General features: G+C 36.6%; 1 protein-coding gene across 1 annotated transcript; it reads right to left on the bottom strand.

Annotated features, from left to right (window-relative positions):
- LOC114539570 (probable sodium/metabolite cotransporter BASS4, chloroplastic) lies at positions 1–15,732 on the bottom strand. The gene is made up of 3 exons (XM_028560213.1): positions 14,813–15,732; positions 1,126–1,305; positions 1–618 (listed from the first exon to the last, which is right to left on the bottom strand). Exons 1-3 carry the CDS (start codon positions 15,119–15,121, stop codon positions 1–3), a joined length of 1,107 nt encoding a protein of 368 aa, XP_028416014.1. The 5' UTR covers positions 15,122–15,732.
- Between the last annotated feature and the right edge of the window lie 159 nt (positions 15,733–15,891).

Raw genomic sequence — 15,891 nt, 5'->3', positions numbered from 1 at the left:
TTAATGGCAACGTAACGACATCCTTGTTAGAGACACTGGAAATTTTTTCCCACTACGAATCAACTTCGTCTCTAATGGTTCCAACAAAAGGACTATGTTATTCTTTTTTCTTTTGTCGATTTCTTTAACTTCATCATTATTATTCAAAGGTTTCTCCTCAAGGATATCAATGTCAGCCTCCTCTTTCTGGATCGTCATAAACGCACCAAAACTATTGATTATGACAACCATGGTTAAATACACAAATATTATCGGGAAAAACATAAGATCTTTGTCCCCAACATTTTCGGGTATGTTCTCAATAACAGCAATGGCTATACTTGAATGTCTTGCCGAAGAAAGAACCGTGACAGACAGTATTGACTTCTTGGACAGGCGTAACAGGGATGCAAATATGAAAGACATCACCAGAAACGACGTGATGACAGCCGTACCAAGAGCAGTTACAGCCACAATCATCCAAGGTGAGAATTTTCGAAGGTCGCCTTTCGCTGTAGCTTGGCTAATTTTAACCCAAAACATAACAAGGAGAGCCCCAGAGGTGACGAATTTCAGATACGTATTTAACTTTTGAACAATATCTTTTACCCATTTAATAAACCTCAAAAGTCGCCCAACCTAAAAATATCGGTATTTTGTCATATACTTAAACGTTGTCTTTAAACATTTTAAGGCAGTTGATGTTAAAAAATATTGCGGGATAGTGACTTCAGGGTGTACACTACAAAATGTTTTTATATTTTAAAAAAAACATTAAGATCTATTGATTTCATATTACTAGCCAACTGAAGTTATCCTAAATGAAGTTCTGAGACCTTTATGAATGCGAATGTTTTTTTTCTTCGTTCGAACCCCAGACACACCCGATGATGGAAAATTGGCGGCTAACCAAATTTAACACTGTAATGATGGAATTGCTTTTATTTAGCTTTAAATAAGTTCACATAGATGCTGAACTAAAACAATTAACTTTGGTGCAATAATAATAGTTTAGCACGCATTGTACACCTTATATGAGTACATGATTTGTTAAGAAAACGAACGGGGGTTCACATCAGCTGGTGGGTTTAAAAAATGCTCCTACCCAAGCATGAGATAAACATTTAAATAGCTTTTCATACTTACAATCAAAGGTAAAAGAATGTACAAAACCACTCCAGGTAATATAGTGAGAAAACTGACACTGGCGGTCTGAAATGCTGGTATTAACCATGTTGTCATGACTGGAACTGTAAAGACTGATATGACGGTGGCAATTATTGCAATCAGTAATGTCAATGCTCGGTCCCCATTTGCTTCTGTCACCTACAGTTATGACATAATAAAACAAGGTCTGAAACTACAAGTGGAAACACCCTGCATACCATTGATCAGGCAACCTTAGTATAATTTCCATTTGGCCATGGAAGTTTGAAAACTTTCGTCTTGGAAGAAGTAAGCACACAATTAGTTAATACTCGCTGTTTTTCATTAAAGACTTTAAGGCCTGTTTATATGAATTCGAATACCAGGGAAAACTTTTATTCAACTTTGTCTCGGCCTCCAGGGTTAACTTTTCCTCCTAGCGCATGTGCAATAAGTAGTAGTTAAAGTACCAGCGGCCGATCTGTGATTAATCATTAATGTGTTTAATTATTGTAAATCCCATGCGGATCGGCCGCGAATATTTTAACGCGCTCGTGTAATGAATAAATTAAGCTTAATGCATATTGGGGGTGTGTGTAACGGAGTCATGAATACTAATTAAGATTAGTTGTATCAAAGTTAAAAGATGAATTACTAATTCATAAGACGGATAATGGAGAATTACAGATGTCTACATTACAGATGTAACAAAAATACTGCGCAATGATTGGAAGTTAGACTCATTAATTATTCATGATTTCACAATACAGCATTTCACCATAGAACATTTCTTAAGAAGGCACTGTCGCTTCCTATTGCAATTTTATCTTATAAACAGCGCGTAAAACTGATGTGTAGGGCTGATGGCTAACCGGCCAACTTTGTGATTTAACTGCGCTATATTATAACATATTGAAAATGAACACTAAAAATACGCACGATGTCGAACTGTTCTTAAATGCATTCCCTGCGTGCGCATTTTATGGTAATTACCGACAGTTAATAAAGAGGATTCTCGATTTAGGATTACTAAGATTTAATCAAAGTTATTCCTAACAACGGGCGATTTTAAAACGATTCAAAAAACCACTATCCGGTGGATAGCGCTATCCGGATTTCATACAATCGATCCAGGATATAAATAACCATCACATATCCAAATAGATATCACAACACATGTGGGCACCATTTATAATTTAATATCGAGCAACATGATTTAAATTAAAAGTTTGCCAAATTTTTCGCCTGAAGAGAACGCTATTCGCCTAGTGACATTGATAGAGAGAAGCTATGTCAACACTTAAGAACTAAACACGACACTTAAAACATATTTCACCAACACGACACTTAAAACATATTTCAACTTCAAACCCAAGCCGGCGCGAGAGTACTAATTCAGCTGAGAGATTTATTACACCTGGGTATTTCGACAAAACATTGTGGAATCCACAGTTGTCCAAATTCTATGTCATGGACTGTCCACGTTGGATGATTTTGTTAGTTATGCGCATGGGCGAAATTTAAGCGAGTAAAGACTGGTAACCAGCTGATACAATAAGTGATTAAAGGAGAATGATATTTAATCTATATAAGCTATAATTATAGTCTTTTAAACAGGTAGGTGTCGATTTTGTTTATTCCGTATTTGCTGAATTAAAATAATGAATTTCCTGCTTGAAGGGGCTGAAAGACGAGTGATGATAGCTTCAGTTTTATGATATTTGAATCCGAATAATAGTAAATCAGTTATCGACTCATTTGAGCAGTGTCATAATATAAGCTTAGATTTGGCGAACACAGGAAATTTGTTGTTTGTATTAAATGAGGGAGGGATTACTGTTATCAAATAACTAGCTAGGTCATGCATATGTATTTAGTGAAGAGCATTGACGTTTACAACAACCTCGACGGTAATTCAACACTGAAAATAATTTTAGATAATGCAAGGCTATATTTTTAGCAGCTGAAGTATAATATTAATTATATGAAAGATAAGAGACGAGATTTAACTGGGTACCAGGGTCGAGCTGGCCAAGCCGGCGCCACTAAAACAAGATGTTCCACATTCTGTGAAATCACCTGTCGTATAGACATCGACCTATTAGTGCATGCAAAGGGAGGAAACGCGCATGCAAAGGGAGGAAACGCATAACCTCTGTATTCCACCCTTATTATTATGAACGCATCGGTTTGAAACGCATGCGGGTCTGGTTTGAAACTCGCAAATTTTGGTAATTGCCAGTCAGACGTGATGCAGAGGTCTATCTCTAGGGGCCCCCACTTCTGAAAAAGTGTTTGGAAAAAAACTTGGTTCAGTTTCCAATCTCTGGAATCTGTCAACAACCTGGATTACATGTCTGTTCTCACAATCAATATTCCAGGCAGATGTTCCGCCGACACATGTATTTGTTGCTGGATGCACCAATTGCATAGATCTATGGCTAGATTGGAGAGTATTTTGTGAGTGGTTCCCCCAATTTTGTTGATGTAAGTTACTACTGATGTATTGTCCATCAAACAACCTTACATGAGCTACTGCTTTGAGTTGACAAAATTTTTTGATTCCAAACGACCCGGCTAGAAGTTCTAGACAATTTATATGAAACGTCTTCTCCTTTGTACTCCAAGAACCCCCTGTATTCACCCCTTCGCAAGATGCACCCAATCCCTTTCGAGATGCATCTGTTTCGATTAGCAGATCGACTGAGCTTTGGAACAGAGCTTTTCCGTTCCAACCCTGAAGGTGGTCCCTCCACTAAATTATCTCCTTCTTCGCATTGGAGTCGAGAGTAATTAACGCCTCGTATGCATGATTCTAGGGAGTTTAACCTTTGGTTTTTTGAAGTTTGAAGGTTGCGGTATTGAAGAGAAGCAGGGAACACAGCTTCGATAGAGGCGGTAAGGAGGTCCAGGAATTTTGAACTAACTCATTTAGATCTACATTTGTTGGCAACGTTCCTTATCTTCCGCAGCCACTCGTCTGGAAGCTGGAGTGACAAAGTTGCCGAATTTATTAGAAAACCTAAAATCTCTACCCGTTGTGTTGATTTGAACGGAGACTTCTGGAAGTTGATAAAAAATCCCAGATTCTCCAACAGATTTAGAGCGGATGCTGCATGGTGCAGAACCAAGCTCATAGATTCCGCCATTATAAGAATGTCGTCTAACTATATAATTAGACGAATTCCCAACATTGCTACAACTGGTTTCATTAGCTTTGTGAAAACTCTTGGTGCTGTGGCAAGGCCAAATGGAAAGCATGCAAACTCTAGCATAGTCCCCTTCCAAAGGAAGCGTAATGATTTCTGGCGATCGTTCCAAATTGGAACTGTCAAGTAAGTATCCTTTAAATCTACCTTCACCACTAGTCGTCATGCTTTAACAGGTCTCTAGTGTTCGTACACTAGAAATTGATTGAGTGGCTTCAAACAAACACTGAACTTATAAAGCCTGTTGCATCATGTATAGTCGATAGAGTACTTTATGTTTTGTTTTAATTCTTTAAAGTCATTGTACTTAAGTGAATAATAAAGGCAATGCATTGTTAAATTGAGACGAGTATCTTGAAATATAATTAATATTACGCCAATGAACTAAATGGGATTTCAATTAAGTAACTTGTTCCAGATGTATGCTCCACGTTTGCCCACTATTGATGATAACTGATATAAGGACGCCCATGAATCATGTCAGCGTCGACATCATGTAGTTCTATGAACGATCTAAATATTTTACCTAAATATTAGATTAATCTTCTATCGTATCATAAAGATGTGAATGTAGTATACACTGTGACCATATATGAATATTTCATAAGCAAAGCTGCTCAAATTATGTTAGGTTGTCCCCTCCTGGAATAAATTTGGTAATTGTTAAAATAAGATGGGGCTGTTTTATGTGCATCCCACCGAATCTAGCATAAAAATGCCAAAATCTGGTCACCCTGGTAGTATAAGACATTATCCGTCGAGTGTTTCCTGTCGCCATAGCCATATTGTCTTACAAAGAACGCGTGGGCAACAAAACCAACTACAGCAAAAAGATTAACTAAAGGTATTAATTAATGTAATAGGATTGTATTTTAGTACCAATCACAGTTAAAATATTGCGTTGCTTCCAACAGTGACACATATGTGGACATAGGGAGGAAGGCTAGTGTTTTTCAAAGGTTTCTGTTACCCACAATCAAACTGCACTTGAAAACTTAGCACCTCGAATAGGTACTTTCGCATTCAGATTACGTATATTGACTATACTTAGAAGCTACTCTTTATATTGGTAAAAAATGCATTATTTACGCTTTGTTTTATCTTAATTTGTTTATCATAGGTACGTGTATTAAAGGAAATATGTACTTGAATTCGCTGTATATGCACGCATGCATAAACCAACGTTTAACACAATTATAAACAGATCAGCAGTCAGTTTTTTAAACACAGGTTTATTATATATTCTAATATGAAAAAGTGCGCATAAATCGTTTTTTAAAAACACGCGGACATAGTAGATTAGGTGTTATGTGACCGCCTAAGCTATACTCAGATGGGTTTTCTATTTATAATTATATATCGATCATTTATCCAAGAATTTGAAGTATTTGCCAGCATGGATGTTTACTGCGTCCAGATGTTAATACCAGATGTAGATAAAGAGTAGGCATCAATAATGATCTTACAAACGTCAAACAGTGGTATACAAATCTTATTACAACTCAATTAAAAAAACTGTTTATTTTACTTAAAAAAACAGGGTGAGTAAAAAAACCTGACACCTTTGAAATTCAAATTAGCCGCATAGCGCGGCTGTAATGTAACAGAAGTTGCCTAAAATATCTCATGGGCATACGAAACATATCAAATACGGGAATCATTAATAAACCTAAAACATAAAGTTTGTTCCCTTTGGTAGTTAAAATGCAATCTATGCTCAGTAAATAAAAAAGAACAGTTTTATCAACGCGCCACGTTGAATTATTTCAATTGGTTTAAACACTTTCGCATTAATTAACCACGTCTTGTTGATTGTACACATGGGAATTGTAAAATTCCAGCCATAAGTTCGCGGCTAATTTGACTTTCAAAGTGTCAGGTTTTTTTTACTCATCCTGTATTTTTGACGCTATGATTTCTGACCATGATATCCGTAGCAATTTGATAATTATGTTGATTTACTTGAACTGGTTACATAACTGGCAAATATCCATCAATACTACATACCAAGTGATTTTCTTAATCTTATTGTAAATGTTACATTGCAAAAAAATTCTTATCTATAATTTGGTTTGACGCAGTCCGGCATTCGGCCGGGCGTATCTGGAACGATAATTAGGAGGCGAAGACTGATATATTCAGTTCTGCCCGACGGATTTCTATTGTAGTTACAAAAAAAATCCGTCGGGTAGAGCTGTATGTATGAATATTCGCCCCACCCCCCCCCCCCCGCCAATTATTCTTAATTCTACTTACGCCACTGTCAGCATTGAATTGTAATAAGATTTGTACCACAGTTTGATGTTCGTATATAAGTTCATTATTATGGACGCCCACTTCTTATATATAGATATAAAAAGATTAATAGAAGACCCATCTGTACGTAACCAATAAGAGATGATAGATCAGTAGAAATGCCTTTTTAATAACTCGCAAAATTAATTTCTCATTGACGTATGTTATTGATCCATTAATCGTTTTGAAATGTAGGCTCATAATTGGCTTATGAAATTGACAAGTTTTTGAGAAGCCTGATACGATAACCAAATGATTATATGAAAGTATAGTGATAATCTACTTTGTCTTGTCTGAAATATCTGGTTATAAGTGAAACAGCTTGACTACATTTGCGAAGTCTCTGATATTATGAACCCAGTTATTCTTAAAAAGTCTTATTCTCATCGTTATTCTCAGTCTTGAACAGTACAAAGATAACCTGACACCTTGGGGTTTTCGGTCTCTATATTGATTTATTTGCAAATATCTTTATATAATCTTTTATACGATGGACGGTTAGCGTTGTTTTCTTTTAAGATTAAATTGAAATCGCCTAGTTTTGAATCTCAATTTTTTAAAATTAGTTACTCGAAAAAGACGAAAATAAATCGTTGGAAGCAATTTCGCATGAAAGTGACGCGAAATGTTGCCCTAATTATAGCTTCGAGACAAACGACAAAAACAAGAATGCCGTGCAAGAATACCTTTTATGCAGCTGATTTTAATTACATGGCATTCATGCGCTAAATGCATTAAATACAAAACATGATCGAAATGATATACGAAAATATTCAACGTATGTGTTCAGTTGAGTCAGAAAAACGCTACAGCGCCCCAAATTTCCGTTTGTGCCATGGCCAACATATCGAAAATATGTTATAAACAACACAGAAATTCACGTTGCTTCCAATCATGAAATTCGATATCTTTCACAGAAACACATATAAACGAATATATGAACCGTGCGTATGATTATTAATCGTCTCGGCGCAAATTAAGAAATGGGACAACGCCGTTAAACTCTATATGGCTTAAATTGCCGATAATATGCATTCATGCAGTATAGTTGTACACAAAACATATATGTATGTAGCTACAATCGGATTATTGGTCGTGTAATCGGCGTTTGCAATGTTCGGTTTGTAGCTTAGTGCCTTGATTACATGCAGAAACTAATTTTCTGACCGAACTCAAAGAACATGAGCATACAATTTGATTTTTGAATTTTTCATGCATTCCAAGTTACCGAAGATCAAGTAACTGACTGATATCCACTTCATGCATGCATATAACACCATTATGTGTAATCCTGTGGCTAAATTAAGACACGCATGGTGCAGAAAATCCGGTGAAATTGCATAAACATGATTCTTTCGTAAACAATTTATACATTCGTTATAGCTCAAAGGCATCATGACTCACCACAACCGTTGGAAACGCCGAAGCGCACGGGGAAACGCAGAATATCTGTAGGCCAATTCGAAACTCCTCCGGTCCTAAATCTGGTAATTGTATGGTCCAACTGCTATTCAATGTGCCGTTTCCTTTGTGCAAACCTGTCCTCACAAACCTCGGTAGCAACAATAGCTTTGTTCCAACAACCGGAGTAACCAAGAGAACAAGGACTATTCCCAAAGCTGTCTCTTTATAACAACGAAGTGCGGAACGAATCTCTTCCAAACGAAATTTCGTTCCAATGATGAAAAACAACGTGACGATGCACATCTGCACAACAGGTAGCTTGCTATTAAGGTATACAGCAGGAATAGGAAAAAAAATTCCAAAAGGTATGATAAATAACGTTCCGATAGGAAGAAAATGTTTAGAAAGGAATGCTTTGATACGTTGAGACTTGCTCATTTTCTTCCACATTGAATTGGTAGATCGCTTGTCGATGTCGATTCACATGCAGCCACTTTCACACCTTTTTATTTGGAAAGAATACAGAAGTGAAGTACCCTCGATGCATCCCAGGTTACACTGTAGCACGCAATATAAGCATTGGCCGCAAATTTCCGGCTGTGTGAAATGAAAGTGTGAATTTCAAACTTCAAAGTCTATGTATACTGGGAACAATTAGGGCATGACAGACTCAACTATTCGCTCCTGGCGATAAGCTAAGCCCTTAATTGATGACGGACGTATTAAACAATTCCCTGAAATGTCGTGTGACAATTTAACAAGCTCTTGGACTGAAGTCAACACGCCGAGATCATATCTGAAACGTTTGGGCTGTTTTCCACTGTCGCGTTTTTGTACGTACTCATACGCATGTAAAAGTTTAAAATAATTTTAATCACACTTATGAAATCAACGATTGAATAGATCCATCCATAGCTATAGGGTGGGATTCTGTTGGTGATTCGGTGTGTTTTTCCGGCACAAAATTAATGATACGACAACTTAGAAGGTAATGATATTCTTGTATGTTCGCATGGTGACAGTCTCTAAGTAATTTAGCTTGAAGTGTACGTGGTGTACCTACCAGCTAAATTACTTAACTTGGAATGTTTTAAGCTCTTAATTTACGCGCGTGTACGACGTACGTACAAATAACGCGACAAAGGAAAGCAGCCCTTATTGACAGACGCGTATAGCACATCAACAATTTTACCCATTACTCTGACACACTTAAAGCTCTAATTAGGAACAAATAAAAATACCGGTAAAAGGTGATCTGGAACACTAGATAAAGTTGGAATGTTATCTAATATTCAAAGGTCGAAAGTGAATAATCGAGAGTTGTGACTAAAATCTCGAGGGTCGAGGGTAGTATATTTTCCGATCAATTCGCTATATGATAGATAGATCAGTTGAACTTGTTATATACAGTCTATACTCTAGTTCGATGTGGAAGGCTATCTGGCTTAATTCGTGCACATCGCAGGTGACCTCATGAAATTCCAAACTACCTCTAATTCGAGTAACATATACTTTGAAACTGCAGGGGTCACATAATTTCTGCAAAAAAGCCATCACTAAATGGACAACGTATAAAGTTACGTTTTTTTAAACATTACTTTGCGTAAATGCTTATGCATGGTGCCAACAGAAGGCCGCAAAAATGGCCTTATGAAAAAAAAGGCATGAGAAACACGATTTAATCTCACCAAGTTATTTAATGTGTTGGCGTTTTTATTAGAAGCTAGTAACACTGATATTTAAATGTGAATATATGGGTAATTTAAGGATTAAAAAAGCTGAAAATCAAGTAATCCCCTCCAATATTTTGAATTACACCTGGGTATTGTGACAAAACAAACTCAGAATCCAAAGTTGTCCAAATCCTATATCACGGACGCTGGTCGTTTAATGGTCATGGCACATGTGCGCAGGTGCAAAATTTGTTCGAGCGACCAATCTGCAAGACTTGGCAATCAGCAAATTTCTGATTGGCTGAGACAAAAAGTTTGTGTTTCAATGAGAACGTCAAAAAACTGTCATATCGCAAAACATAGGGTAAAAACGTTGGCTATACTAAGGAGACATGGATGCCGTTTTAAAATAAGCAGAGGAAAAAGAACGACTCATAATTTCACAGTTTCAAGAGGCACGCATCAATTTTTTTGATTTCGTATTTACGTAAGAATGTAGTTTGCGCATGCGCACCATACGTATGAGCTTACGTCGTTTTGCAAAGACATACCGATTATAAAAGACAACAATTACACCATCGCTTTAACTTCAAAAAGGGTTTTTAAATGTGTAACGTGGATTTTGATGGGACAAATGTCACTATAATCACTTAATAATATTCGAACCCGACGAACCGGATAATACTTGACGTTTAGCTCTTAAACTATTTTGATGGCTTATTGAAGCTTGGATGTTTAGCATTTTATAATTTATAGGCCATCTTAAAAGATATGAGAATCCATTAAGTGCCTGCATGCTTGATACAGCAAAAAACTGCATGGTGACCTTTTTTCCACTTTTATGACTATTTGATAAATAATAGAAATACCAGCTTTCAACGTATATTTGAGTCATTAATTAATATGAGCTTCGGTCTTGCTGGCTGGGAAAATTAGGGTTACTGCATGCATAATGCATTGTATTTCTAATTATGTCCATATTATATGCTCCTCATTTATTTGCAGGTGTGAAATCCACGTTTTTTAGATTCCTATCGGCAGCAACGACATTCCGCGGTCCACCCGAAAGAATTTTTTGAAACCGCAATCGAGAAGTGAATACGAAGGAACGAAGATAACTTGGCATGCATAAAGCGTTGGCGACAGTTTGGTGAATGGCTTGATTGCCTTCGCTTTTTAAAAGAATATCTTTGATGCATTACATCACTTAACAGGATTACTTAAAATCAGTACAGATGTAACGTTTTTATGCGCGTTGAACCCATGGCATGAGAATGGTTGAATCTCATTTAAGCGGACGTCAAAATATCAGTGTCCTCAACTCAAGTGCATGCATGTACATAAGAAGCCTCCCGAATTGCCTTTCAAATTCGCCGTCTTGTATGTTAGCCGATGATACCATAGACAATCCAAAAGACAATCGCTTGTATTCAAAAAGCTCACTCACACTCATACTCATCGAGTGTGACATATAAATTTCGTTAATGCTGATCAATGAGAAAGTTTTTTCTGAATAGATGGAAAGATATAAGGTAAATCACTGAAAATCAAGCCCCTGTTTGGCTGGAAATACCGCCATTGAAACGTTATGAGAAGATTAAGATCTCCCACTCAATGAGTTTGAGTGTGAGTGAGCTTTTAGAATACAGGCGAATGTCTTTTGGATTGTCTATGATGCATGATACTAATTTGACGTAGTGGCCTGGTGACGTGCACTATCCATATATCTCGCGAAGAACACCACTTACGATTGAGCATCGATAGATTGAGTATATATAGCTATAATTATTGCAATACTATACCATTCGGGTTCAACTGGATAGCGTCCGAATTTTTCGCGTTTGTTCACGTTTCAAACGTTTGTCAAATGAAACGTTCATGCAGGTTCAAATTGATAAAAGGTTATGTTGTTTACAATACGTTTGTGGGAAAATTCCACATGTTTTATTCACGTGATTAACATGTTTGCATGTTTTACCTCGTATCTATTACTGTTTACTGGGGATATTATCTGAAAGAATTGCAAATTGGGGATAGTCGGCGAGTATTTTAGAATTTTCAAGCAAACTTGTGTTATTTCTTTGTCAAACAATATAACCGATTACCAATTCAAACCTGCTGGTTCAAATATGAACAAACGCGAAAAATTCGGGACACTGACCAATTGAACGCAAATGGTAATAACATGCATCAGGGCAAACTTTATATACCATATTTCGGAACTCGTAAGATAGTCTATATCGAGCTGCATAAGCTGGTAATTTTTACAAACATTTGTGCTCCAACATATACAAGGAGCATCTGCTCATCGTCATTTCGACTTTGACGTCATCTCGTGAATATTGCCTCTGGCATTGGTGAGTCAGGTCATTGAGACGGATCCGGCCTTTTGTAGATCGTAAATGGCATACTATTTTTAACTTGTTATCACAACCACACTCTGTCTAGTGCACTCTGTTGTCAATTGTAACTGAACCCTTGTTTTGCATATGTTTTGATTTAATATTCTTCAGTCATTACCTTCAATCATATCTCATGTTTTCTTTTTATTACGTATACATGCATCCAGTATATTTCATTATTTATATAGCTATTGCATATAACTTATACAGTTTTTCTTTTAGTTTTAAATAAAAACTGAATTGCATGTACTTTTTTATCTCCGCGCGTCTAGTTGGCTGCATGTTTAAAACTATTTGCTATTGTACCTTATCTTCCCTATTTAAATAAACCCGCACGAAATATATATTTACTGGGCTATTTCTACAATTCTCGAATCTATATGACAATATTTAACTGGTCTTTTTAATTAGAAAAGTGTCCCTATAGCTATATATCCTCCCCATGCATGCACGTTTTTAGAAGAGTTTAAAATCTGGTTGCATTGTTGGGAATGCCGTGAGTAAGGTAAAAATGCTAACTCACATTCACTATCACAATCGCTATTTCATACTCTAAGTCGAGCGTCATTTCCAATCTGTCCTTAAATATCCAAGTTTCTTACTTATTATTGATCCTCAGTAGTAATTTATACCAATGACGTTTGCATGCATTATGATAATTATCCTATATCCGCAAAATTTCCAACAGCAGTCCGCGAAATATTATACAGTATACATTTTTCGAAAACGACAATGAAAGTTGAACTTGCTGCTCAGGGTTAGCTAAGTTTATTCCAGCAAAAATCGCAGTTATCAATATCAATAAACATATCTTTGTCAATACAATATCGAAAAATACCCTGGAAAACTCATGCACTGGAAAAGTAACCACGGTCAACTTAACATTGATTACATCAAATTCATTTCTCAGACCAATTTTTTTATTTGTTGGAAGGACTAACAAGTCGCTTTAAATTCGTTTTTGCCGAATAAAATTGATCATGGACAGATGAAATCTGAGACAACTAATTTTAAATTAGTTGTTTTGTCTATCAGCGCCCGGTTTTAATAATTTTCTTAATCGCTGGTTTACAAAGTTGAATATCGTATTTCATAATTATTTTCGGGACCGATAGAAGTCATATTTTTTAACTGAGTTTTAAAACGAACAGTAGTTCAGAACCACATAAACTAAAACAGTGGATTAAACAGTAACCCAGGGTTAGTGTCAACCTAGCTTTGAACAACTACCGAGTATAGCTATATATATCGCGGTCCTTTATATAAAGGGTGTATCAAAAAAAGGTAATCCAACTATGGCGTGATCTGCTCATTCTATTAACGAAATTCTTTCACATTCGGAAAGGATAGTTAACTATCGAATGACATGTTTTTAATACTGAATGGTGGGAAAATGAGCAAATAGGTGGCTGATAAAAAGTATTATTCAAAATGGCATATTTTTACCTCCGAGAGTTAAGACTAAAACCATTTAGAATTAACTCCCTTTGGGACTTAATTGAAGAATTTGCTTGTAAATAAACTACCCGCATATGCATATTAACTAGGAATAAATCACATCAGGAGAACATTCCAAGCAATGCGGACAAGATGTCAAACTTGTATCGATAGAGATGGTGGTCAAGTTGAAGGCATCGGCGCATAGTCTCTTTTTAAAAAGTATAAATGTTAATAATTGCAATAAACATGTTGTAAATCCAATGCAAGCTTGACATGTTCGTGATTAATTGTTTCTTTTTTTGTTATGCACTGCTTTAATTAGGCTCAAAGGTGAAAATATGCGATTGTGACAAACATTTTTTATCAGCCTCTCATTTTTTCACCATTTGGAATTAAAAGCATGTCATCCGATAGTTCAAAGCCTGATCTTTCCGAATGTGAAAAACTTTCGTTTACAGACTGAGTAGTTCACATACAACAGCGTGTTGAAGTTGGATTACCTTTTTTTTATACAACCTGAATAGCGAATGCAAAATTAAATCTATATAGCCTACCCACCATTAAAAGACATTATACCTGATGTTTGCGTGTGGGGATTATCGAAGCCTCGTTTACTGCCGCCGGACAAATAAACTATTCGACCGAAACCAGACGCGATGATTGGTGCGGTGCAAATTTATTCGTTCTACTTATGGTTTTCTTTTCAAACGAAACGTTTTCAAATGAAATTCGTCGGGCAGAACAAAATATATCAATATTCACCTCCAATTATCGCGTTAATCTTCAGTCCTGCCTAGTTTTAATCGCGTATATATTAACCCGGGCAACGCTAAACTATCTCTGTTATATGTGACTATGTTATAATAAAATGTAACACCTTTGTCGTAGTTGCTAAATTTTGGTCAAAACCGGTATTGGACAAAGACTGCAAATTAAACCATTGAAAGTGAATAGTTACATCGCGAAATTTCGGCATCTTTAGTTTAGTAGGAAATCGTTTATCGTACAATACCTAACAGCCAGTATATGCTGGGTTGTTATTTACATTTTATCTCCAAATTAAAGTCACCGGCTACATGCACTTGGCAGTCTTGGGAGGAATTACAAGTAATTATAATTACAATGACTTGTTATTGTAGCAGATTAGTTTCAAAACTGATAGGATTAGTCTTATAAACAGTTACTTATTTTTTCACATTTCACTTCAAATTTTTGAGACGCCGGACAACAATACGTTGCAATACAAAAAAACATTACGACTTACCACAACCGTTGGAAAAGCAGATGCGCATGGAGAGACACAAAATATCTGTAGACCAATTCGAAATTCCTCCGGACCAAGATCTGGTAATTGTATTGACCAGCTGTTGTTCAATGTCTCATTTGCTTTCAAACCAGACTGGGCGAAATCTCGGAAACTAGGCAACGTCAATAACTTGGTTCCAACAACCGGAGTGACAAACAGAACAACGATTATCCCTAAAAGCGTCTCCTTAAAACAACGGAGCGCAGATCGAATCTCTGTTAAACGAAATTTCGCTCCGATGACGAAAAACAATGTGACAATACACATCTGTACCACGGGAAGTTTGCTGTTGAGGTATACGCGGGAATTGGAAAGCAAATTCCAAGAGGAATGATAAATAATGTTCCGACTGGAAGAAAGTGTTTTGAAAGAAACGCTGTGATTCGGTGACACTTGCACATTTTGTCCATATATACTGCTAGCAAAAGGTATAGCTTGTTGATTACGATTACAGTCACGTCACTCTTTCTATATGTCAGTTGTAGCAATAGAAAATGTGAAAAGAATTCTCGATGTATCACATCATATATTGTCGGGCAATGCATGGAACTGCATGCAGTAAACAACACATGCAAAACCACAAATTTCCGGTCGTACAAACAAAGAGAAAATTGTCGTTAAATTTATGTAAAGCTATATGTAAAATCCAACTGCGAGTATTTGGAGCATGACGTCTTTCGCTTCTGTGCTCGCACCAAACATCACAGTTGATGATGGATAGAAAGGAATTATCCAGACCCCTTGAGGCGTATAGTGACAGGCAGGTGTTGTAGAAAAGCCAAGAAGTGGCCGTGGCGCGGTGCAGGGCATTTTACCACTGATGGCTGATGCTCAGTTTGTCTCCGTCTAAATTGATCTAATAGTAAAAGGGAGTTAAAGATGACACAACGAACAACGGGTACGGATTACGATTGAGGTTCCGTTCACAATGTACCGGATTGCTATTGGAACAGGTCAAATTTTGAAGTAAATCAGTAAGCATTGGCAGTAAGATCTTTAATGTCCGAGACCGGAATAAATGTATCAAATCTTTCAAA

This window comes from Dendronephthya gigantea, unplaced genomic scaffold, assembly GCF_004324835.1.
Source record: "Dendronephthya gigantea isolate DGI-Jeju-01 unplaced genomic scaffold, DenGig_1.0 000206F, whole genome shotgun sequence".
Taxonomy (NCBI): domain Eukaryota; kingdom Metazoa; phylum Cnidaria; class Anthozoa; order Malacalcyonacea; family Nephtheidae; genus Dendronephthya; species Dendronephthya gigantea.
Note: the sequence above shows the minus strand (reverse complement) of the source record. Positions and strands in the feature narration are given on the sequence as shown.